General features: G+C 44.9%; 1 protein-coding gene across 7 annotated transcripts in view; it reads left to right on the top strand.

Moving 5' to 3' along the window:
• The window catches only part of LOC119972713 (echinoderm microtubule-associated protein-like 6), a 528,500-nt gene extending 520,735 nt beyond the window's left edge, over positions 1 to 7,765 (top strand). For all 7 annotated transcript variants that reach the window (XM_038809940.1, XM_038809924.1, XM_038809915.1 and 4 more), the window contains one exon: positions 4,991 to 7,765. In XM_038809940.1, the coding sequence (XP_038665868.1) occupies positions 4,991 to 5,015 (25 nt within the window). In that variant the 3' untranslated portion in view covers positions 5,016 to 7,765. The remainder of the gene's footprint in view (positions 1 to 4,990) is intronic.
• The last annotated feature ends 19,297 nt before the right edge of the window (positions 7,766 to 27,062 follow it).

The raw sequence follows: 27,062 nt of genomic DNA, 5'->3' as shown, positions 1-27,062 counted from the left end.
CTGAGGGTCGTCCATATCTAGTAAAGAATTTAAGTAACTCCTCCACAATCTTGTTAGCTGTAATGTTATATACTGGAATGGCCTCTGGAAACCTAGTAGACACATCCATTATAGTCAAAAGATATTGATTCCCACTTTTCATTTTAGGAAACGGTCCTACGCAATCAATTAGGACCCTTGTAAAAGGTTCCTCAAATGCTGGAATGGGTATTAAGGGCGCTGGTTTTATCACTGCTTGAGGTTTCCCTATCACTTGACGTGTGACATGATTGACAAAATTTAACTACATCTTTATGTAGTCCAGGTCAATAAAAATGTTTTTGGATTTTAGCTTGAGTTTTCCTTATTCCCAAATGACCTCCCACTGGTATCTCATGTGGAACTCTCAACACCTCCTTTCTATACCCTACCGGCAATACTACTTGATGAACCTTTGTCCACTTTTCATCCGCCTGCATATGTAAAGGTCTCCATTTGACTCTCATCAAGACATTACTTTTACAGTAATAACACTCTGGTATACACTCAGATTAATTTTCCGTGTATGCTTTCTTGATACATCCGTTTTATTTCTACATCTTTCTGTTGTAACTCCGCCAATTTTCCTGAACTAAAAATATCCGCCTCATCCTCTACCTGTTCTTGTTCTTTTTCAACCACCTGATCAAAAATCGTTTTCTGATAATTGCACTTCAACTTCATCTTCACTCTTTGATTTCTCCTCTTGTCTTAACATGCGACTTTGCGACCTTGTTACTACACAATCTGGAAAAATCCACGGCTATACGTCCTTCAGCACTTCAGTTGTCTGATTTTCCACTGGCCTATCAACCATAGTAGGCATCACTCCCACCTGCGATCCAGCTATATCATTACCCAAGATAAACTGTATTCCTGGACAAGATATTCTTTATTCCTCTTACTACCACTTCACCACTCATCACTGAACTTTCCAACCTTACCTTATATAATGGAACAGTTCTCCTCTCACCCGGAATTCCACATATTACTACCTTTTCTGGCAACATTCTTCCCAAACTACATAACACCTGATCTCTTTCCATTAAAGATTGACTAGCTCCCGTATCTCTTAAAATTGTGACTTTTTTGCCTGCTCCTCCTGATACACATGAGTAAACCCTACCCACACAAGTAAATTCTTGTAAGATCTGGCACCTTCTTATCAATCACCTCTTGATCAGGCTGTACAATCTTTTGCCCCTCCTTCGCTTCACTTGGGCTTTCCTTTACCACTTTAACAAACTTCACTGTCTTATCCTGTTTTACCACATCAGCCTTCCCAGTGCTTTTCTTCAACCACCAACACTGTGACTTTACATGGCCTAGCTTATTACAGTGAATTACCTCTCCATTCACCTGAGGAAGGAGCTGCACTCCGAAAGCTCGTGTTTGAAACAAACCTGTTGGACTTTAACCTGGTGTTGTAAGACTTCTTACTGTATTACAGTGAAAACATTTTAAACTGTTCATGTCTCTTCCACCCTCCTGGATTTCCTTTTTAATCTGAGATACACTATCCGTATTATCTCTCATCAGATCTCCTTTACCTCTGCCACTCAAGTATTTCTCATGTCCCCAGTTTCTATCCCTCACAGGCTGAAACTGATGTTGGAAACCAAGCTTTGATTTATAAACTAATTCATAATCATCTGCCATTGCTGCTGCTAATCTCGCAGTTTTAACCCTCTGCTCTTCCACATGAGTTCTCACTACATCAGGAATTGAATTTTTAAACTCCTCCAAAAGTATAATTTCTCTGAGAGCTTCATACGTTTGGTCTATTTTCAAAGCCCTTATCCACCTATCAAAATTACTCTGTTTGAGCCTTTCAACCTCCATGTATGGTTAACCAAATTCTTTCCTTAAATTTCTAAACCTTTGTCGGTCGGCTTCCGGCACCAGTTGATATGCATCTAAGATGTTTTTTTTCACCTCCTCATACATCCCAGATACCTCCTCCGGTAGCGATGCAAACACTTCACTTGCCCTATCTATCAGCTTTGTTTGAATCAATAATACCCGCATGTCCTGTGGCCATTTCATTTGTTTAGCAACCTTCTCAAATGAAATGAAAAAGGCTTCTACCTCCTTCTCATCAAACCTTGGCAATGCTTGGACATGTTTAAATAGATTCCCACCAAGCCTTTGACTTTGATGCTCTTTTTCACTATCCTCATCACTATCATCCAACTGTACGTTTCCCTTTACGTTTGCCAATTTTAACTGACTGGCATGTTTCATGGCCATTTTCTGAAGTTCAAACTCTCACTTTATCTTTTTCCCTGATCTGTACCTCCCTTTCTCTTTCTTTTTGTTCTGCTAGGGCTATTATTTATCTTCTCTTTTCTTCTCTCTCCTTTTTGTTTTCCTCTCTCTCTCTTTATTTTTCCTCTCTACCTCTTTCTCTTTCTTTCTCCACTCTCTTTCTTTTTCCTCTCTTTCGTATTCAAGCTGCTTAAATTCTTTCTCATGTTCCATTTGTTTAATTTGTAACTGCATTTTTGCCATTTCCAATGAGTCAAACTATATCGCAGGCAACTTTAAATGCTTAGTTACCACCATAATTACCTCATCTTTTTGCATTTTGTCAGGTAATGTTAACTGCAATGTTTTTGCCAAATCTAACAGTCTGCTTTTAGTCTCTGTCCGTAAGGCACTGCGTGTGATCGTCTCCACCTCCAAAAACTTCAGAGCCTCTGGAAGAGCCATTGTCCACAACACACTCCCCACTTAAACTGGAATACCACACCTGAAATCCAACCACAATATGCTCACCCCTCATCGTCTTTAAGTTCACAAAGCCAATCCAATAGATCGACTTTTATCCCCCTCGTGCCCCCGATTTGTTATAGACCAGGGTTTAGAAAACCCCAAAGTGTATCATGGAGTTCACCTGACCCACAACTTTTACTAGATTGTGGTATGGGGAGCACACGGCCCACTCTGCAGGTGTGGTACAGCTGAAATGGAAAAGTATTTTTTAAAGCAAAACAATGTTTATTCTATGAACTCAAGTTAACCTTTTTAAAACATACAGTGAACATCTCAGCAACCATTAATCCAAATATAACTCTCAAAGAATACAACACTAAGTAATCCTTAAGCTGTCCTTTTAACATCCATAAGACTTTTTTTTTAAAAACCTTTAAACAGAAGCACATCAGGTTAAAGTCACTACTGAGAGCAGTTCTTAGTTTTAAATCACCAAAGGATCGATTTACAGTCTTTAGATTACAGAGAGAGAGACTCGTACACCTTCTGGCTGTGACTGCAACTATCCAGCTCTGAAAACGAAACTAAAACACACCCTGCAGCAAACAGCCTAAAACAAAAGTAAAAAGCTGACAGGTAGCCCTGCTCCACCCACACTCTGACAACACTGATAAACCACCATTTCTTAAAGCTACATTTCTTAAACACTCATTTCTTAAAGGTACTCTCACATGACAACATGTTCTTTCTGTATGCAAAGAAAAAGGCCCTGTGTATTAATATATGTAGCTTCCAGTACACCCAAATGTGCCATGCCATGAGCCTGATTGACTATCTTAAATTGGTTGTCAGCCAATTTCTTAGCACAATGGGAATTATTTAGGAAATGTTGTCCAATCGCTGAATGACTGGGTCTTCAGTTTTGCAAGCACAGGCTGCTTGAGTATGGTCTATATCTTGCGAAGTATCCTGATGAGTCCAAGATGAAAAGCTTCAACATGTCCTGAGAGTGGAGGGCAATAGTAAACCACCATTGAAAGGTGAAGGATCAACAGACAATGATCCAAGTACCTATCTTAGGGAAGACCACACACGGATGGATGCAATATTTTACTGATTTTTACCATTCAATCTATGGGTGGAATTCTCCAGCCCTTCCTGCTGGCAGTATCTTCCAATCCCAATGGAGTCAACACCCACATCGGGTTCCCTGACGGTGACCAAGGCAAGGAATATAAAGTGCTATTGACTTTTGCGGGACCAGAAGATCCTGTTTACAGCCAATGGCAAGCTGCCTCCGCTGTGGGAAAACCCGCCTTGGAGGTCCTGGGGAATTCCACTTTTTAACCAAGGAAATTCTGAACTGTAGGAATGGTAATCACCTGCCCTTTGATATGCTAAGTTTATTAAATAGGAAAAATACTGCATGTTGCTTGAACAAACAGTTTTAATTGATCGTAGAATTTACAGGGCAGGAGGAGACCATTCGGCCCATCGAGTCTGAACCGACCCTTGGAAAGAGCACTCTACTTAAGGTCACGACTCCACCCTATCCCCGTAACCCAGTAATCCGATTTAACCTTTCAGACACTAGTGGGAAATTTAGCATGGCCAATCCACCTAACCTGCACATCTTTGGACTGTGGGAGTAAACCGGAACACCCGGAGCCAACCCATGCAGACATGGGGAGAAAGTGCAAACTCCACACAGACAATCACCTGAGGCCAGAATTGAACCCAGGTCCCTGGAGCTGTGAGATTGCAGTGCTAACCACTGTGCCTGAAATGTGAATTCAATAAAAATGTGGAATTAAAAGTCTAATGATGAAACCACCGTCGATTGTCCGAATGACCCATCTAGTTTACTAATGTCCTTTAGGGAAGAAACCCTGCCACCCTTACCTGATTTGGGCTACACGTGACACCAGACCTACAATGTTGTTGACTCTGAAGCACCCTCTGAAATGGCCTAGCACACCAGCCAGTTCAAGGGCAATTGTGTGCCATAAAATGTAGTTTGATAAAACCTCCAAAACCATTTGTTTTCTGTGGTTCATAAATTTAATTCTACTTCCCAAGAATTTGTTTGAAGGTAATAGGAAAAGCCGTTGTATGCAGTAGTTTTTAAAGATATTTCAGTACCTTAGTGCTCAAGAAATCTGCAACATTTTTGCTGAATATTTCAAGTTAAGTAATAGCATTTTCAACAGAAATTCATGGAAAATTAATTCATGAATGCATTCTTGTTTGTTTTCAGTATATTTGTATGGCGATGTCTTTGAAGGAAGAAATAAATTTTCTGGTGACCTTATTTTAAAAATGGAATCTTAAATGCCTCAACAACAACTTGGCTGCTATAAAGCAAAACTGCTTAATGGTGCATATATTTAAAAAAATTGTGTGTGTTTGTGTCAGATATCAAGTGTCCACGTTACATATATTGTGATTGTGAAGCTCATAATGTGAATGTCACTGAGGATGCTGAAAGGGAGGACAAAATGCAGCCTGCATTAGGACAAACCCTGATGCATAGTCATTTGACTTTTTTAAAAATAAAACAGTTTTGACCAAGGTTATCTGGAGCCAAAAATGTAATTTGGATAAGTATCTTTGAACCAAAAGCACTAGTGCATTGCGGAGGTGATTATCACATTGATTTTGAAACATGGTTATTGCCAGCATAATGCAATATCATTCTGCAAGAAGAGAACTGCTGCAGAACTCAGTTCAAGTTTACACGTACATTTTTATTCAGAAGAAACTATTCTAAATATTTTTGTTAGTGCAGAGGCTTTTGAAGGTTTACACAATTCTTGAAGGTGCAAAAGGCTCAATCTGTTTCATAGAATAAGCCAATGCTGATTCATACACAGTTATTAATCGCTGCTAAATCATTTGTAGGTCTGTTTTCTAGGAAAGAATCAAAATTATAGACATGGAGCCTCCGTGTATTAGATGTGTTATTGTGTTCCTTTCATCATTAATTCTATGCCTGAATTCAGAGCAGTACCGACTTAAATGAATTTTAGTACTATCTTCAATTAGCATTGTACAAGAACAGTGTGTTCTGGAGGAATTATCAAGCAGTTCACATCATAGGCTGGAATTCCCTTTCTGCAGCAGGGTAAATGGTGGGGCAGTACTTCTGCCCATTTCTCCTACCTCACTGTAACCCAAACCCACTTTAACCTGCCATGTTGTCCAGGCACCTTGTAAGCTTCCACTACTGAAAGAAAACCGATGAAAATCTGACATTGGTGCAGCAAAGGGTTTGTGGGACCAGATGAAAGGACCAGTGGGACACCAAGGATGACAAGCTTTATAAAATTCTTATGTCCTCATTAAGTTGTCAATAAGAACAAAATTAGGCTGCAATGGAAGAAGGACAATTCATCACTAAAACCCTTAATTTACAGAATGATATCATTACAACCAACACCCTGAGTCTACTGCTACCTTTCACTTTGCAGTCCCAAGGAGTGGTAGTAATAAAGACAGGTGGGAATGAGATGGGCTGGTGAGGCAGGCCCCAACACCTGTCGACATTTATCTGCAGCACGTCATGAAGAGATAGTCTTCAGCAGTCGCAGCAGGATCGATGGAATTACAGCTCTTTATGAATGCAAGTTGATGCTGAATTGGAGTTTGAAGTAGCATAGAGCTAGTAAGCCTCAGCTCCTAGTTATGCATCTTCTGCCCAATTTCAGATATCTTGGAGTAATGTCAAGTCCACATCCCTTTCTTGCATGTCAAACTGCCCCCTTTTATTCTGCTGATTATTGTATATTTTGTTGTCAAGTCCATGATGCTTTTCACACAGGGTGATCAGAGCTTAAACAGTGCCAAAAAGAGTGGTTAAAGCTGGGCTGCCGGCTTCATTTAAGAAACTGCTCGGTACTGAATTGGGAAGGCAGCTGGCTTCTTCTTCTGGAAGAATAAGATCAATGAGATAGCAAGACAATCTTTAGTCAAACCTATCTTGTGATGATTTGTCTGAGTTGATCTGCACATGTAGAAAGAAGGCTGCCCATGTGTATAGAGACAAAGCATTATGGCGAAAGTTATTTTTGCGAATTGAAAAGAAAACAAAAGCATAATTGGTTCATGGAACTTTGGCAGATTATAGGGATTTCTGTTTCATTTTTGTTTAGGTTAGCTAAGGTAGCCTTTCTGGGCTGTGCCAAAAATAGGCCTTTATTGTTTAAAATCCTGAACATACCGAGGAGTACCTACTAATGCTAAATATTTTGAAGAAATAGAATTACACAATCTCAGTAGAAAGCATCCATTTACCTAAAATTGTATGTTTTCCAAATCATGTTTTAGTATTTTATGGATAGGTTCCTCTAACTACCATAAAATAGTACACCTCAATACCGCTATTATTGCTCCTGTGTCATTGAATACTTTTATGCCATGGCATTTATTTGAATGTTACTTGTATTTCATAGTCCAACACTGATGAATCATGGTTATCTGACTTGAAGTCCTATGCACAAGTGCCTTTGTACAGTTCTACACAATAATCAGTTATTTAAAATAAATATATATATATATATATATATATATATTATACATGGTGCTGTCAATTTTAAAAAGATTTAAATAAAATCAGGGCTTTGTCTAAACTTGAGTTTGGATTTTAAACTATCAGCAATGAATAAAATCATATCCTACAGCAATAGTTTTTTGTTATTGTAGTTTCATTGTTCAATTTCCAGATGTAAGACAACTGCTACTACTTACATTTGGATTTTGTGAAATTCTTTATGTTTGACAGTTGGGCAGTGAATGTATTGGCTGTGAGTTATTGATTGTCTTATAACATTTACAAATTATAAAAGAAAATATTTGCCACACGTGCAATTCTCTAAGTCTGGGTTTGCTGGCAAGGCAACCATAGGGTGGAACAGTGGCACAGTGGTTAGTTCTGCTGCCTCACAGCGCCAGGGACCGAGGTTCAATTCCGGTCTTGGGTGACTCTGTGTAGTTTGCACTTTCTTCCCGTGTCTGCGTGGGTTTCCTCTGGGTGTTCCAGTTTCCTCCCACAGCCCAAAGATGTGAAGGTTAGGTGGATTGGCCTTGCCAAATTATCCCTTTGTGTCCAAAAGGTTAGGTGAGATTACTGGGTTACGGGGATAGGGTGGGCCGAGGTAGGGTGCTCTTTCGGAGGGTCCGTGCAGTTTGATGGACTGAATGGCCTCCTTCTGCACTGTAGTGATTCTATGATTCACTAGATTCACACGTGCAAATGTATTGCCATCGACTGAAGCATCGGTGCCTCAGGCAGCTGCATGTCAGAAAGATGGCTCTGTTCAGTTGTGCACAGAAAAGAAGAAAGGGAAATAAAACCCAGAGTGTGATACCTCATCCTCATGCATCCAAAGCAAGGAAACGGTTAACGTTTCAAGACCAACCCCTCCCTCCATCTGACTACATTTGGTACATTCCCAGGCCCTAGTTTGCGACAGAGAAAGATGTGGGAAGTGGTGGTGATGGCATCTTGGGTGAGCACAGGGTAAGACTGGCAGTGAAAACCTGGCCAGGCAGGAGCAGCCCCTGACTGACATATAGATGATGGGAGGGAGGGCCTGCCATATCCCTTTGCAAATCCCCTCCAGGCTGCTGGCTACTGCAATGCCAACTGGGACCAGGAGTGAGGGAGGAAGAAGTGGCGATCAGACAATGCTGGAGAGGACATAGGTACGCATGCCTGAATTTATCCTGGCATTGGTTGCCCATTCCGATGTGATCACTGCACATGTGGGAGTTCACTCATTCACAGATCACACTTAGCTGAGTTGTCAAGACACATCCTGTATTTTATCTGTTAGTACTAGAAACAAATATGCAAAAAGATGCTTCCAAGTCCTGGTTCTAGCATTATGAGATAATTTGGTGGCTACAGAATGTGTGTATAAAATGCCCCATGATATTATGACCCCAGTTTTCTCATTAGAGTCAGTACAATCTCACTGACTGACTGTTGTGCCCATAGTACAATGTACCCTGATCTATGGAATCCTCTTTGAAACTTCAAAAATTTAGGAAGCAATGTAATATCTTTCAGCATCTTTAGTGGACTATCACATTTCAGCTTTACAAAATGTTCACATTTCAAGAAATGTTGCCTTATAATGTTTGATTGTGGATGTGGATTATTAAATTGGTGTCTAAATTCAGCAAGCCAAAGCTCACTATGCAGTGTAGCCACTAGCATGGTGGTTTCATATTTGTTGCATAGGTCATAAGAATATCAGATTAATAATGGTAATAAACTTTAATAAACAGTGTTTGTATTATTATTTATAGTCTGTATTTGTGCTAATCCTTTTGCCTTTCAAAATTTGGTAATTTTGGAAAATTGTGTTTTCTTTAATTTGTATCCAAATGAAAGTGTATAAGTGTCATTTGACACCGGCAACATGTTACACAGTAGGATTATAAAACTAATAGCAATATTACAAATATCTATGGAAATAAATTTAAGTACCTACATGAAATGGTTAAAAAATGCAATGATATAATTTTTTGATTCATTTTGGAAAATATAATTCTTACATAATTTTTGTATTTGATTTTTAAATATTGTAGATATTTATATATAATTAATAAATTTGTTACACATTGTACTATAATGTATATGAAGAAATTGCTTCATGCATGAAATTATTTTTGAAATTAATGGAAGAATCATAGTTTTATGTGTTTAATTAATATGGTTCGCGTGTGGCCTGTGCAGCATCAAATCCTATCAGAACATGTGGTCAATTTCTTCTTTTATACAGAAATGAAGTCATATGGTTTAATTTTTAATGTTTTGGTATGAATGTATGATATCCAATAAATTAAAAATACAGTTACCAAAGTTGCCGCTGTCAATAATTAGCTTTGAAAAATGCAAAATTAACGTGGTTGGATGGTAATGCCTGATTGAAAAAGAAGATGAATCGGAATATTTCCAAATAAAGAATATACTTAGAAATGTGTTATGGACTGAGCATTTTCATATTAAATCCAAATGAGGGGCTACTGATTGGCAGTCCAGGCTTTTGGAAATCATTCTTGTACCAGAAACCATCGTTTTACAAAATCAACTAGCGGTGTTCCTGTTCGCTGCATACTGAAGTAAGTTTTGGGAAAAAACATGACATATCTTTTTATCAGCACATGTAGCATTCAGTCTGTCAAGTTTGGGAGCAGGTTCATAAAGCAGACATTGGGTTCCTGATCATATTCAAGTGAGCTTTCAAGAGAATCTCCAAAGCACTAAAGAATTGATGGTTTCCAACTTGATAGTCAGTGGACTCTTTTGCGATGAATGCCAGTGATACCATGTTGGGGATAGGTTGATCTTCAGTTCTAATCGGGGTGCACTTTATAGATGGCGCCCCAATCTCTGAGGAGGTGGCCTTGCTGGCTCCATCAGGCCTGGCCCCAACAAAATTATGGCATAAACCCTGTCACGGATTTTGTCACTCGAGAGCTTCAAGATCTGGAGCGAAAACTTGGCTTTGCAACAGGAGAGCCACTTCAGGCTGAGCTGACACTTTGAAAAAATATGGTGATTCTGCCCATAATTAAATTCATGGATGACACCAAATTGGCAGGTGGTACAATCACTGCAGGACTGTAACAAGTTACAACAGACATTAATAAACTTGTAAAGTAGGCAAATATTTGGCAAGTGAAGATCAGCACAGATAAATGTGAGAGCCACTTATTACTTTGAATGTGCAATAATTTCAAAGAAAGTTTGGGGAAGAGCAACAAAGGAATCTCTATATACAAATACACCAATCACTAAAAGTTGTGCTACAGGTTAGCAAGGCCATAAAAAAAAGCAAACCAAACACTACGTTTAATTTCCAGAGGGATTGTATTGAAAACTAGGGAAGTGACGCAAAACTTGTATCAAACCTGGTTAGCCATACTGAGAGTGTAGCAGCCTAGTCACCATTTTATATGAAGGAATGTAGAGGCAATGGAAAGGGTGCAGAGAAGATTTCCAAGGATGATACCAGAAATGTGTGCATACACATATCAAGAAAGGATTGATGAGCTGGGTCTCCTCTCTTGCACAAAGCAGGTGGTGGAGGGATGACCGAATAGAGGTATTTAAAATTATGAAAAGTTCTGATAGAGTAGATAAAGAGAATGTTTCCTCTTGTGGTGAAGAGCATAACTAAACGCCATCAACAGACAGTCACCAAGAAATCCAATAGGGAATTCAGAAGAAATTTCTTATCCAAATAGTGATGAGAATGTGGCACTCACCATAAGGAGTGGTTAAAGCGAATAGCATAAATGCATTTAAGGGGAAACTAGACAAGCATGTGAAGGAAAAGGATTATGTGGTTGCAATGGTAGATTTAGAGGAGAAAATTGTGTATAAACACTGGCATTTTGGTTGGGCTGAATAGCTTATTTCTGTGTCATATATCTTACGTGGAACAATAATTGTATGAACAAGAATGTCTACATGTGAAAGTGAGTGTACCAAGAGGCTATGAGTATATGCGCAACAATATGAGGAAAAGATTTGGGTGAGGGTTTCAGTCTATGCGAGATAATGGTGTACGTTTTAGAGCATGCAGAACATACTGTCAACCATCAGTGTTTCGTGCTGATCGTGACCATAAAATACCTGTGACGCAAGTTTGTGCAAATTGGGCCTCATCTCCTGGTACTGCTAATGGAAGTGATTCCATTCATTAAATATAAGCAGAAATCATTACAACAGAGGGCATATAATAGCAATGAAAGGGAAGGGGATAATTATTGGGAAAAGCTAAAGGAAGGGCAGCATGGATGGTAATGAAAGGAAATGGGAATGATGGAGAAGCTGAGACCAATATCCTGGGAGCAGAGAAAAGAAATTGAGCAGTGCAAAAGGCAAAATGCCAATCTTGAGAAAGTAGGGAGGAAGAGTGCCAGCATTGAGACCCAAGCTTGAACTGAAATGTGTTGGGGTTGTTGGGTGGGACAAAGAAAAGGTACAACTTCGACCAAGGAGAACATCAGCTTGAATGGAAGTGGAAGATGAGTTACGACTTGAACTAGGTTGGGGGAGGTGGGGTACCAGGTTGAATTGGAGGGAAGCAGGAATGCTCATATGAACTGGGAGTGGTAGAGGAGGAGATTTAAACGATTTGGACTTTGACTGGAATGTAGTAGCTCAGGGATTGGGCAAAAGGCAGGAGGAAGCAGTGTTGAGGAAGTGACTGTCAAGATAACATTTAATTTAGTTGTTCCATAACCAGAATTCACAATCACATTTTGGCTGTCAGACCAACACTGAGCCCATCATTTCCATCTCTCTGACCATTCTCCTATTTTATTTCACACCCATCACCCAGTCATAACACCTCTTGCTGGTACACTGGCCCCTAACTAATCCCCAAATAATAATTTAAATATTGCTGTAGTGTGCTGAAAATTAATATTTCTCTACAGTATTTACTGAATGTTAGGGAAATCGGGGAAATAAAAAGTGATGTCCTAAGCAGTGTACATATTACAGAGAAGGAGGTCCTGGAGGTATTAAAGCGCATCAAGATAAATCCCCGGGATCTGATTAAATGTATCCCAGGATGTTGTGGGAAACGAGGGAAGAAATTGCCACCCCCCTAGTTGAGATATTTGTATCGTCAACAGCCACAGGAGAGGTGCCGCTTGTTTAAGAAGGGATGTAGGGATAAGCCTGGGAACTACAGACCAATTATACTTCTGTAGTGGGTAAATTGTTAGAAGGTATTCTGAGAGACAGGATCTACAGGTATTTAGACAGGTAAGCTCTAATTACGGAAAGTCAGCATAGCTTTGTAAGGGGAAAGTCATGTCTCATGTATTTGATTGGATTTTAAAGGGGGAACGAAGAAGGTAGATGAGAGCAGTGCGGTTGATGTTGTCTACATTGGACTTTAGCAAGGCCTTAGACAAGGTACCGTATGGTATGTTGTTGCAAAAGGTTAAATCTCATGGAACCCAGGGTGAGGTCACCAATTGGTTTAAAAATTAGCGACTAAAGCCAAAGGGTAGTTATGGAGGGTTGCTTTTCAAACTAGAGGCCTGTGACCAGCGGTGTGCCTCAGGGATCGGTGCTGGGTCCACTCTTATTTGTTATATCTATTGATGATTTGGATGAGAATGTAGGAGGCATGTTTAATAAGTTTGCAGATGACACCAAGATTGGTGGCATAGTGGATAGTGAAGAAGGTTATATAAGATTGCAACAGGATTTCGACCAATTGGGACAGTGGGTCGATGAATGGCAGATGAAGTTTAATTTGGATAAATGTAAGATGATGCATTTTGGTAGATCAAATCAGGGCAGGACCTACTCCGTTAATGGCAGGGAGATGGGGAGAGTTTCACAACAAAGATATCTAGGAGTACAGGTTTATACCTCCTTGAAGGTGGAACGCTGCTTCCATTTTCTAGCTGCTGGCAAGCAAGGCCAGAGGACTGTGAAGGTGAATAATTTTCTTACAAGTAAGAAATGGCCAGAGACACAAGTAGACAAGTACCTACTGGCTAGGATCTCGTATCTGAATGTGCTGGTGGGAGCTACTCAGGTAAGTCCAGGGCAGAGAAGTGCCAGTGTTAGTTCTGTGCAGAGCTCCAAGGCCTCTGGTTAACAGCCTACAAAGAAGAAACTGAACTCAGGAACAAGGCAGTATAAAAGGAAGTACTGGCAAATGAGAGAAGTTTCAGATTTTGAAAGAGAAGTAGTGGGTGAAAAATTCCTCTTGAGGTGGAGACCCCAGAGCTAGTTATTAACTTAGAGCTGACTCCAAATAAAAAGATTACCCGGCTGACTTGACTTGTGAAAGTCATAATACATCAAAAACACATCATGATAAAAGCCCATTAGGCTGTCAGCATGCTGGAGTTGCATCGCCCAGAAGCATCCAGTGCTGAATAAAACAAGCACTTTTTGTTATTGCCCTTCATGCCAACTGACATGTGCAAGGGAGGATTTTCTGTTCTCACAAAGATGAAGTCGGCACCTGATATGTGCATTGCCCTCTCCTGTGAACCTGATTGGACTGAGATCATGAGCTCCAAGCAGGCTCCCAAGATCAGCGAACATGGCATGTGTTGCAAAGGTCGCCCGGTCGGCAAAACTGGGTCCTGGTAAAAAAAAGTATGAAAGATACTGTCCTAAGCTGTGCAGCAATAACCCCTTCATGATTCAATGTCAGTTTTTGACAATTGGTCCCATGAAAGGCCTGGGGAAATTTGATAGGTTAAATGCAAGTTGTTGTACACATTGAATTGAACAAAGTATCAAAATTTATTGTGGACACAATAAGATGAAAAGAAGATCAACTGCAAATATGTTCCATAATATATTTTTGAAGAGCAGAGGAAAAGAATCTTAAATGACCAGATGATTTTAAGTTGACAGATTATTAAACCCAGCAGCACAAGTGGTTAAGAGCATACAAAAGGTGAATAAAATGCTTGGGTTGTATGTAGAGAAAAAGAATGCCAAAACAAAGTGATAGTGAAAATTTTACAAAGCTCTAAGTGGGCCTGTTGAAAGTGATGAAGACGACTTCCGGTTGCGGCTATGACCAGCTAAGTCGCACGTTTGGCTGCTCCTGCTACAAAGGTGTTTTCGGGCCGATTGGAGGGCCCCAACGGCGCTGTAAGGACAAATCCCGGTGGGGGAAGGCTCCCTGAAGAGAACCAGACCAACTTTATGGTCGGTACCCGGAGTGGGGTGGTAAAGAAAGCAACAGCAGCTCCCAAAAAAAAGCGGGGGAAGAAGACCAAAATGGCGGCCGGTGGCGCACCCGAGGAATGGAGGAAATGGGCGGAGGAGCAGCAGGCCGCTCTCCTGCGCTTCTTTACGGAGCTGAAAATGGAGCTCTTGGAGTCAATGAATGCGACGACCACCAGGCTGATGGGAGCCCAGGCGACCCAAGAGGCGTCGATTCGGGAGCTGCAACAGGAGATGACTGTGAGGGAGGAGGAGGCCACGGTCCTCGTGGGAAAGGTAGAGGTGCACGAGGCACTCCACCTGAAATGGCAGAGCCGTTTTGAGGAGCTGGATACCCGAATGAGGCGGAAGAACCTGAGGATCTTGGGCCTGGCAGAAGGCCTGGAGGGGTCAGACCTCCCGGGATATGTAGCAGAAATGCTGAGCTCCCTGATGGGGGCAGGGGCCGTCCCTTCGCCCCTGGAGCTGGAAGAGGCCTACAGGGTCATGGCTAGGAGGCCAAGAGCAAATGAGCCCCCGAGGGCGGTGCTGGTGCGGTTCCAGCGACTCAGCGACCGTGAGAGAGTGCTGGAGTGGGCCAAGAGGGAAAGGAGCAGCAAGTGGGAGAATTCGACGGTGAGGGTCTACCAGGACTGGAGTGCGGAGGTGGCAAAGCGGCGGGCCCGGTACAACCGGACGAAGGCGGTGCTACATGCAAAACGGATCAGGTTCGGAATGCTGCAGCCAGCGCGCTTGTGGGTCACCTACAGGAACCAACACCACTATTTTGAGTCCCCAGAGGAGGCGTGGGCCTTTGTACAGGAAGAGAAACTGGACTCGAATTAGACCCAGGGGATACTTGGCGGCCGTAGCCGCTCGGGTACTTTCAGCTGAATTCTTTGTTTGGATTTTGAACTCTTGCTGTGGTTTTTCTTCTGATGTTTTTTCCCCCTTTGCCAACTTCCCTTAGTTATTGTTATTGTGGTTATTCATGGTTATTTATGGTTATTTATGCTGTTTGGTAGAGGGCGACTGTTAAGTACATTGTTATTTGTTATTTATCTGTTATTTATAATGTTAAGTTGGGGAGGTGGGACGGGGGGGAGAGCAGATCGGGGATATGGACTCCTAGGGGGGGTTCTTTTACAGGCATGGACGGGGACGGGGGTGGAACTGAAGATGGCGGGGTGGGGTGTGGCAGGGCGAAAGCGCGGGCTTTCCTCTGTTTTCCCGCGCGCGGGGCAGAGGAGGGGGGAGGGGAGGAGTGCGGGGCGTGGCTAGCAATGGCGACCTTTCCCGCGCTGGAGCGGGGCCAGGGAGGAGTGGCAAGGGGGGGGAGGCCCCCCCCCCGAGCCGGGGGGAGTCGGAGTGGGGCAGGAGCAGCCGGGTCAGCGTGAACCAGCTGACTTACGGGAGTACGATGGAGGGTACATCGCGGCTAGGAGGGGTCCTAGCCTGGGGGGGGGGGGAGGGGGGTTAGGGAGGGACACCGGGTTGCTGCTGAAAAGACCAGAAACGGGAAGTGGAGGACTGGAGAGGTGGGGGGAGGGGGACATCGCCATGGGGAGCGGGTCAGAAGGGGAGGGTCGACCCGGGGCGAGCAGGGAACAGGACATGGCTAATCGGCAGGGGAAGGGGGCGGGTCGTCCCGCGACCCGGCTGATCACTTGGAACGTGAGGGGGTTGAATGGGCCGGTCAAGAGATCAAGGGTATTCTCACACCTGAAGGGACTGAAGGCTGATGTAGCAATGTTACAGGAGACCCATTTGAAGGTAGTGGACCAGGTTCGCCTGAGAAGGGGGTGGGTGGGACAGGTGTTCCACTCTGGATTGGACGCAAAGAACCGGGGGGTGGCGATTCTGGTGGGAAAGAGGGTGTCGTTCGTGGCGGAGGAGGTGGTGGCGGATAAGGAGGGTAGGTATGTGATGGTGAAGGGTAAGCTGCAGGGGGAGAAAGTGGTGATGGTCAACGTATATGCCCCGAACTGGGATGACGCGGGTTTTATGAGGCGCCTATTGGGCCTGATTCCGGGACTGGAGGCAGGGGGCTTGATCATGGGGGGGGACTTTAACACAGTGCTGGACCCCGGGCTAGACAGATCGAGCTCAAGGACCAATAGGAGGCCGGCAGCGGCAGAAGTGCTGAGGGGGTACATGGAGCAGATGGGAGGAGTAGACCCATGGAGGTTTGGTAGGCCGAGGGCGAGGGAGTATTCCTTTTTCTCCCACGTCCATAGAGTGTACTCCAGAATCGATTTCTTCGTGTTGAGCAGGGGGCTGATCCCGAGGGTACGGGAAGCTGAGTACTCGGCCATTGCGATCTCTGATCATGCACCGCATTGGGTGGATGTGGAAATGGGGGAGGCGCGGGACCAGCGCCCGCTGTGGCGGCTGGATGTGGGGCTGTTAGCGGACGACGAGGTGTGTAAAAGGGTCCGGAAGAGCATTGAGAGCTATCTGGACTTGAATGACACGGGTGAGGTGCAGGTGGGGATGGTCTGGGAGGCCCTGAAGGCAGTGATCAGGGGAGAGCTGATCTCCATAAGGGCGCACAGAGAAAGAAAGGAGAGGCAGGAGAGGGAGAGGCTGGTGGGGGAGCTATTGGAAGTGGATAGGAGATATGCGGAGGCACCAGAGGAGGGGCTGCTGGGAGAACGGCGCAGCCTGCAGGTCAAGTTCGACCTGCTGACCACCAGGAAGGCAGAGACGCAGTGGAGAAGGGCACAGGGCGCGGTCTATGAGTATGGGGAAAAGGCGAGCAGGATGCTGGCACACCAGCTTCGCAAACGAGATGCGGCTAGGGAGATTGGGGGAGTGAAGGAGAGGGGCGGGAAGGTAGTGCAGAAGGGGCAAGAAGTGAACGGGGTCTTCAGGGATTTTTACAAGGAGTTGTATCGGTCTGAGCCGCCGACGAGGAGAGGGGGAATGGAGGACTTCCTAAACAAATTGAGGTTCCCAAGGGTCCAGGAGGGGCTGGTAGAAGGGCTGGGGGCGCCAATAGGGCTAGAGGAGCTAGTCAAGGGAATAGGTCAGATGCAAGCGGGGAAGGCGCCGGGGCCAGATGGGTTCCCGGTGGAATTCTATAAGAAAAATGTGGACTTGGTGGGACCGATACTGGTACGAGCCTTTAATGAGGCGCGAGAGGGGGGGGTTCTGCCCCCGACAATGTCGCAGGCTCTGATCTCCCTGATATTGAAGCGGGATAAAGACCCCGTGCAGTGCGGGTCCTACAGGCCTATCTCGCTTCTGAACGTGGATGCCAAGTTGCTGGCAAAGATCCTGGCAGCTAGAATAGAGGATTGTGTGCTAGGGGTAATCCATGAGGACCAGACGGGGTTCGTGAAGGGGCGGCAGCTCAACACGAACGTGCGGAGATTGCTGAATGTAATTATGATGCCGGCAGTGGAGGGGGGAGGCTGAGATAGTGGTAGCGCTGGACGCGGAGAAGGCATTCGATAGGGTGGAGTGGGAGTACCTGTGGGAGACGTTGGAACGGTTTGGGTTTGGGGAAGGGTTTATTAAGTGGGTGAAGTTGCTCTACTCGGCCCCGACGGCGAGTGTAGTGACAAACGGGAGGAGGTCGGAGTATTTCGGGCTCCACCGAGGGACCAGGCAGGGATGTCCCCTATCCCCCCTACTTTTCGCACTGGCGATTGAACCGTTGGCGATGGCACTGAGGGGTTCAGGGGGGTGGAGAGGACTGACTAGGGGAGGGGAGGAACATCGAGTATCGCTGTATGCGGATGATCTACTGCTGTACGTGGCAGACCCAGAAGGGGGAATGCCGGAGATAATGGAACTATTAGCAGAGTTTGGGGACTTTTCGGGGTACAAACTAAATTTGGGCAAAAGCGAGGTTTTTGTGATACACCCGGGGGACCAGGGAGAGGGTATTGGGAGACTCCCCTTCAAGCGAGCAGGAAAGAGCTTTAGGTACTTAGGGGTGCAGGTGGCAAGGAACTGGGGGACCCTCCACAAGTTGAACTTTTCCAGGCTGGTGGAACAGATGGAGGAGGAATTTAAGAGGTGGGACATGGTACCGTTGTCGCTGGCGGGGAGGGTGCAGTCAATCAAAATGACGGTCCTCCCAAGGTTCTTGTTTTTATTTCAGTGCTTGCCCATCTTCCTCCCTAGGGCCTTCTTCAAAAGGTGACGAGTAGCATCATGAGCTACGTGTGGGCGCATGGCACCCCAAGGGTGAGGAGGGTCTTTTTGGAGTGGAGTAGGGACAGTGGAGGGCTGGCACTGCCCAATCTCTCGGGGTACTACTGGGCGGCAAATGTGTCAATGGTGCGCAAGTGGATGATGGAAGGGGAGGGGGCAGCTTGGAAACGAATGGAGAGGGCGTCCTGTGGCAACACAAGCCTGGGGGCCCTAGTAACGGCACCATGGCCGCTCCCCCCCACGAGGTACACCACGAGCCCGGTGGTGGCGGCCACCCTCAAGATATGGGGGCAGTGGAGGCGACATAGGGGGGAAATGGGAGGTCTGTTGGCGGCGCCAATAAGAGGGAACCATAGATTCATCCCGGGGAACATCGACGGGGGATTTCAGAGCTGGTACAGGGTGGGCATACGGCAGCTGAAGGACCTGTTTATAGAGGGGAGGTTTGCGAGCCTGGGAGGGCTGGAGGAGAAGTTTGAGCTCCCCCCGGGAAACATGTTCAGATATTTACAAGTGAAGGCATTTGCTAGGCGGCAGGTGGAGGGGTTTCCCCTGCTCCCCAGTAAGGGGGCGAGTGATAGGGTGCTCTCGGGGGTCTGGGTCGGAGGGGGGAAGATATCAGACATCTACAAGATAATGCAGGAGGCGGAAGCAGCATCAGGGGAGGAGCTGAAAGCCAAGTGGGAAGGGGAGCTGGGAGAGCAGATAGAAGACGGGACGTGGGCGGATGCACTGGAGAAGGTCAACTCTTCCTCCTCGTGTGCGAGACTGAGCCTCATTCAATTTAAGGTGCTGCATAGAGCTCACATGACGGGGACAAGGATGAGCCGGTTCTTTGGGGGTGAGGACAGGTGTGTCAGATGTCTGGGAAGCCCAGCGAACCATGTGCATATGTTCTGGGCATGTCCGGTGCTGGAAGGGTTCTGGAAGGGGGTGGCAAGGACGGTGTCGAAGGTGGTGGGGTCCAGGGTCAAACCAGGATGGGGGCTTGCGATCTTTGGGGTCGGGGTAGAACCGGGGGTACAGGAGGCTAGGGAGGCCGGAATACTGGCCTTTGCGTCCCTAGTGGCTCGACGAAGGATATTAATTCAATGGAAGGACGCGAGGCCTCCAAGCGTTGAAACTTGGATTAACGATATGGCTAGCTATATTCAGCTAGAAAGGATCAAATTTGCCCTGAGAGGGTCGGTACAGGGATTCGCCAGGCGGTGGCAACCTTTCCTTGACTTTTTAGATCAGAGATAGACGTTCGGGGTCGTGGCAGCAGCAACCCGGGGGGGGGGGGGGGGGGGGGAGGAGGGAGGGGGGGGGGGGGGGGGGGAGGAGGGAGGGTGGGGGGGGAGGGGAGGGGAGGGGGGGCAGCAAGGGTCGTGGGGGGACATGCACGACTGTAACGCGGGCAAGTCTGCTCACTGCTCATGTCTGAAACTGTAGGCTGCCTTGGTTGTTAAGGTTGCCTGGGGGGGGGGGGGAGGACTGGTGCGCACGAGAGGGCGGGCGAGGGAGGGACATTTGCCTAGAGGGATTGTGTTGTAAATAATTTAAAAATTAGTAGGGGTAAATGTCTGTATGGAAAAACTCTTTCAATAAAAATTATTTAAAAAAAAAAAAGAAAGTGATGAAGACAAACTTGGGATTTCCTTCCCAACACACTCAAAGGTAACTCAATAAACAAGGTTTTGAGTATGAAGGCTTGTGCAAGGTCAATCGGGATAGATCATTTCCAAGGGTCAGCAAAACAAATTACATTTAAATCAATCATAAAAAATAAAAGAATATAGAGCAAACTTCTTTGGGGATAGTTGGAATTTGTTGCCACAAACCATGGGGTGAAGCAAAGTTCATTGGTTTCCTTAGAAGAGAATTATACAGTTGCTTGAAACATTATTCAAAATATGGAGAACCAAGAGAGTGTCTACACTAGCACAGGTTACTACTGTGCTGCACTATTCAATGATGCAAAGAGGGTTAACCCAAAGATAGGAAACAGTTGTGGTAAATGGTTGTTTTTCAGACTGGAGAAAAGTATACAGTAATGTTCCCCAACATTGGTACAATTACACTTTTATTCATTTATACTAATGGCCTAGACTTGAGTATACAGGGCACAATTTCAAAATGTTCAGATGGCACAAAACCTAGAAGCATTGTGAACTGGGAGGAGGTTAGTGATAGACTTCAGGGAGATTTAAGCTGGTGGAATGGAAGGACAAATGGAAGATGCAATTTAACATGTGCCAAGTATTACATTCTGGTATGAACAAGGAAAGGTAATATAGACTAAGGTACAATTCTAAAGGGTGTGCAAGACAAGATGTCAGCAGGTATATAAGCACAAATTGTTCAACGGTGCAGTGTTGTTGGTTAAAAAGACATTGAGTATGTGTAGCTTTATATATAGAGTATGGATCAGAAAAGCAAGAATGTTGTCAGCCACTTTGGTAAAAAAAACTGGTTCGATCTCAACTGTATTGTGTCCAATTCTGAACAACACACTTTAGACAGGATGCAAAGGGTTTGGGGAGGATGCAGAAGAGATTTGCAAAACTGGCTATGGGGATGAGGGACTTCAGTTATGTGGATAGATTGGAGAAGCTGGAATTGTTCTCCTTAGACCAAAGAGATTAAAGAGAAGATTTGTTAGAGGTGTTCAAAATCATAAGGAGTCAGGACAGAGTAGACAGCAGAGAACCAGAGAGGACAGACATAAAGTGATTGGCAAAATAATCAAAGGTGACTTGAGGAAGAACCTTTTTTTAAGAAAAACTCAATGAGTGGTTGCTTGCAATCTGGAATGCACTGCCTGAAAGAACATACAAAATAGTATTACGATCTCAGACCAAAAGCGGCTAGAATACTGGACAAAACCTCAATATTTTAATTTAATTTTGTAAGACTGAGAGGAAAGGATACTTCACTCCAGGACTGATGACATAAAGAAATAGGGATATGATACATCAAAATGAACTTTATTACTAATACAGTATTAAAATCTTTAACATCACACCAGAAAATAGCTTAAAATTACCTCTTAAACAATACCACCTCACAGTGAATACAAACTCTTAATTGCTATCTTTGTTCCCACTTCAACAAGATAAAAAACATTTCAGCTCTCAATCCACAGAATTTAACTTTGGCACATAGGAATTCTTGCTTTACAGAGATGTTCTTTGAAACGGAGATCTCTTGACACTGCTTTAAAGAAAAGATCTGACTCCTGTCAGACTCATGCAGAAACACATGTCTTCAGAAGCTATTTCTCAGCTTATTCTCAGACAAGTCTGCCCTGCTTTAAAGACTGTTAATCTCTTTTAACTGAACTGCAGAGAGCAAAACTGCCTGACTTGTGGTGGCAGCTTTATCCAGCTCAGCTTTATTTCAGCGCACCTGCTTTTCCTGCAAAATGCCTGATGCCTTAACTCCACTCAGTAACGGCATCACATTACCAAGCTGAAATCTAATTAACTCCACAGGGAATCCCCTTAATCAAAACAAAATTCCATTAACCAAGCTTTTTACAATGCTTTAATTGCATCCCTGGATCCCAATGTTTCAAACCAGGATTTATTTTAAAACATGACTCCAGCTGTCAAGCACACTCGAACCCAGGGTCTTAACCCTTACTGCACCAAATAACTATAATATAGGAATCCAGTAAGAGGAGTAAACCATATTACCACTTGAACCACTTTATGTCTCAATTCCACGTTCCCACTCCTCTCAATACATCGTACCTTGATTGCCAGAGACCATGAGTGGGATTCTCTGTCCTGCCACACCAATTTTCTGGTGGGGCATGCTCCCGCCGGCAGCGGGATCCTCCGGCCAATGGGGTTTCTTAAGTCCAGCCTCACACATTTATATTGGCCTTGAATATATTCCCTGTTGGAGAATCCGCATGGGACAAAGAATTCTAATGATTCACAAAACTCAGGAAATCTCATCTGTCATAAATCCTGCGGCAATGCCCCAGTGTTTTCGGTTCTCCAGCCAGGAAAATTAACTGGAATATCTACCCTGTCAAAGGAAAATCGCAGAAAAAGCACATTAGAGAAACAAAAGGGGATTGTGATAAAAACTGGCAACATAAAGGAGGATCCTCATGTCTTTGATAGGCATATAAATAGTAAAAAGGCAGTATGAGGAGTAAGGCTAATTAGAGACCAAAAAGGGAATTTACACATGGAGGCAGATGGCATGACTGAGGTATTAAATGAACACTTTGCATCTGTTTTTACCAAGGAATTGGATGCTACACAGGCCATGGTGATGTGACAGACAAGGAAATCCTGTCCCAAGGAGGGTTCAAAATTGATAAGAAGGCAGTGTTAAATAGACTGTTGTTACTTAAAGTTGACAAGGTACTGGGATCAGATGCATCCAAGGGAAGTGAGAATAAAAATTACAGGGGCTCTGGCCATAGTTTTCCAGTCTTCTCTAGACTTGGGAAGTGCCAGAGCTCTGGTTAATTGCATATGCAACACCCTTGTTCAAAAAAAAGGTTGTAAGGATAATCCCAACAATTACAGACCAGCCAGTTTAACATCGATGGTGGGAAAGCTTCTAGAAACATTGGGATAGAATTAGTGCCATATGGAAAAATATGGGTTGATTAGGAAGAGCCTGCAGGGATCTCTAAAGTGGAAACAGTGTTTAACAAACTTGGTGTTTTTCCAAGAGGTAACAGAAAGGGTCGATGAAGGCATAGAATCATAGAATTTACAGTGCGGAAGGAGGCCATTTGGCCCATCGAGTCTGCATCGGCCCTTGGGAAGAGAACCCTACTCAAGCCCTCGCTCCACCCTATCCCCGTAACCTAGTAACCCCACTTAACCTTTTTGGACACTAAGGGCAAATTATCATGCCCAATCCACCTAACCCGCACATCTTTGGACTGTGGGAGGAAACCAGGCCATCCAGAGGAAACTAACACAGGCACGGGGTGAACGTGCAGACTCAGCACTGACACCCAAGCCGGGAATCGAACCTGGGACACTGGAGCTGTGATGCAACTGTGCTACCGTGCTGCCTCGTTGCTGTAATGTTGCTAATATGGTGTACAGGGACTTTCAGATGGCATTCGATACAGTGCCATACAACAGACTTATGAGAGAAGTTGTATCTCATGGAATAAAAGGGACAGTAGCAACATGGATACATTGACTGAATAATAGGAAGCACAGAGTATTGATCAATGGATATCTGCCAGGCTGGAGGAAGGTTTGTAGTGTCTATGGAGTCACGATTCAGAACATTGAGGCAACTATATCTGACGACAGTGATCAGATTGCTGCACTTGGAATCTGATCTGATTTTGGCGGCTGAAACCAATAAGCCATTAAGAACCAAGTTGAATGACTTGGAAAACTGATCTAGGAGGCAGAACATCCGGATTGTGGGGCTGCCGGAGGGGATCAAGGGCAGAATGCCCAGCGGAATATTTCCTGGACATGTTCTTCAAAATGGTGAGGATGGATTCACAGCTCCGTCTGAACTAGACCGGGCCAATCGCTTACTTCGACCAAAGCCTCGTTCTGAAGATCCATCGCTTGCGGTCGTCTTAAGATTCTAGTTTTAAAGAAAAAGAGGGTTCTGCAATGGGCAAGGGAGCACCGCGATTTCAAGTGGGAAGGCCTCTCCATTAGACTGTATCAGGACACGAGTGTGGAGTTAGCGAGAAAAAGAGAGGCGTTTAAAGGAGTCAATCTCGCTTTGTACAAGAGTGCAGCCTAATTCGGAATGGTCTACCACAAAAAATACTTTTCTCAACATACCGGGCGATGACGACTCTTGTTAACAGGCACAAGTTGTGCGCTGTGTCACCCGGTTTATGGCTCTTTTGACGAGAATGTTGTATTGTTTGTATTTCTTGTTCTTGTTGGAGTAGTGTTCTTATCACGTTAGATTAGATTTGAGGTTCTCTACAAGGTAGGGTTTTGTTCTTTACATTAGTTTATGATTTCCTTTCTTTTTTCAACGATGTTGTTTGGCGTGACGTTTAGTCACTAGTAAAGCTTGCAAGTTAAATGAGGTTTTGTTATTTTTAAATTTGTTTTTCTTCACTTGGGAGTTTCTCTACTCATGACAAAGTTAGTTAACGGGAACTGGAGGGGGCTGGTCCGGAGGAGGGGGGAGGAGCACCGGGTTTCGCTCTATGCAGACGACCTGCTATTGTATATTTCGGACCCGCTAGAGGGGATGGGGGAGGTCATGCGGATCCTAAGGGACTTTGGGAGCTTCTCGGGGAACAAGTTGAACGTGGGGAAAAGTAAACTGTTTGTAATCCACGCTAGGGGTCAGGAGGAGAGACTGGGGGAGCTCCCGCTCAAGATGGTGGAGAGGAGCTTTCGTTACTGAGGTATACAGGTGGCTAGGAACTGGGATGCCTTACACAGGCTCAATCTATCTCGGCTTGTAGAGCAAGTGGAGGGAGACTTTAAAAAGAGGGACATTTCCCACTTTCCCTGGCAGGAAGGGTGCAGACCATGAAAATGACGATCCTCCCCAGATCCCTGTTTGTTTTCGAGTGCATTCCCATCTTCATCCCCAAATCCCTCTTCAAGTGGGTGAACAGTATTATCACGGGATTTGTGTGGGTCAACAAGTTAAGTGAGTTAAAAGCGCAGTCGGGGTGGGGGGAGAGTTGGCGCTTCCGAACTTCTGTAGGTACTATTGGGCGGCTAATGTGGCCAGGATTAGGAAATAGGTAATAAGAACATAAGAACTAGGAGCAGGAGTAGGCCATCTGGCCCCTCGAGCCTGCTCCGCCATTCAATTAGATCATGGCTGATCTTTTGTGGACTCAGCTCCACTTTCCGGCCCGAACACCATAACCCTTAATCCCTTTATTCTTCAAAAAACTATCTATCTTTACCTTAAAAACATGTAATGAAGGAGCCTCAACTGTTTCACTGGGCAAGGAATTCCATAGATTCACAACCCTTTGGGTGAAGAAGTTCCTCCTAAACTCAGTTCTAAATCTACTTCCCCTTATTTTGAGGCTATGCCCCCTAGTTCTGCTGTCACCCGCCAGTGGAAACAACCTGCCCGCATCTATCCTATCTATTCCCTTCATAATTTTAAATGTTTCTATAAGATCCCCCCTCATCCTTCTAAATTCCAACGAGTACAGTCCCAGTTTACTCAACCTCTCCTCATAATCCAACCCCTTCAGCTCTGGGATTAACCTAGTGAATCTCCTCTGCACACCCTCCAGCGCCAGTACGTCCTTTCTCAAGTAAGGAGACCAAAACTGAACACAATACTCCAGGTGTGGCCGCACTAACACCTTATACAATTGCAACATAACCTCCCTAGTCTTAAACTCCATCCCTCTAGCAATGAAGGACAAAATTCCATTTGCCTTCTTAATCACCTGTTGCACTTGTAAACCAACCTTCTGTGACTCATGCACTAGCACACCCAAGTCTCTCTGAACAGCGACATGCTTTAATATTTTATCGTTTAAATAATAATCCCGTTTGCTGTTATTCCTACCAAAATGGATAACCTCACATTTGTCAACATTGTATTCCATCTGCCAGACCCGAGCCCATTCACTTAACCTATCCAAATCCCTCTTCAGACTTCCGGTATCCTCTGCACTTTTCGCTTTACCACTCATCTTAGTAAGGAGGAGGAGGGGTCGGCGTGGGGGTGGCTAGAGGCAGCATCATGCAAAGGCATCAGTCGAGGGGCACTAGTAATGGCACTGGTGCCGTTCTCGCCGGCACGATACACCACAAGCCCGGTGGTGACGGCGGCACTGAGGGTCTGGGGTCAGTGGAGAAGGCACAGGAAGGAGGAGGGGGCCTCAGTTTGGACCCCGATACAGAATATTAATTTTTCCTGGGCAAGATTGGCGGGTTTCAAAGCTGGCACAAGGCAGGCATTAGAAGGATGGGAGACCTGTTCATAGATGGGTCTTTTCCTAGCTTGAAGGTGCTGGAGGAGAAGTTCAGCCTGCCCCCTGGAAACGCCTTCAGATACCTCCAAGTCCGCGACTTTCTCAAAAAACAGGTGGGGAAATTTTTGTTGCTACCCCCTCGTAGGATACAGGACAGGGTGGTGTCTGGCATCTGGGTAGGAGAGGGGAAAGTGTCGGACATCTACCAAGAGCTACAGGAGGTGGAGGAAGCCCCAGTGGAGGAACTGAGGGGAAAGTGGGAGGAGGAGCTGGATGAGGGCCTGTGGGCTGATGCCCTGGGCAGGGTAAATTCCTCCTCATCATGTGCCCGGCTCAGCTTAATTCAATTTAAGCTGGTACATTGGGCACACATGATGACGGCGAGAATGAGCAAGTTCTTTGGGGTTGAGGACAGCTGTGCAAAATGTTCAGGGACCCCAGCGACCATGTCCATATGTTCTGGGCATGCCCGACGCTTAAAGAATTCTGGCAGGGCTTTGCGAGGGCTATGTCCAGGATTTTGGACACGCGGGTGAAGCCGAGTCC

Source organism: Scyliorhinus canicula, chromosome 1 (assembly GCF_902713615.1).
Source record: "Scyliorhinus canicula chromosome 1, sScyCan1.1, whole genome shotgun sequence".
Lineage (NCBI taxonomy): Eukaryota > Metazoa > Chordata > Chondrichthyes > Carcharhiniformes > Scyliorhinidae > Scyliorhinus > Scyliorhinus canicula.
The sequence above is the reverse complement of the archived record's forward strand: the minus strand, read 5'-3'. Positions and strand labels throughout refer to the sequence as shown.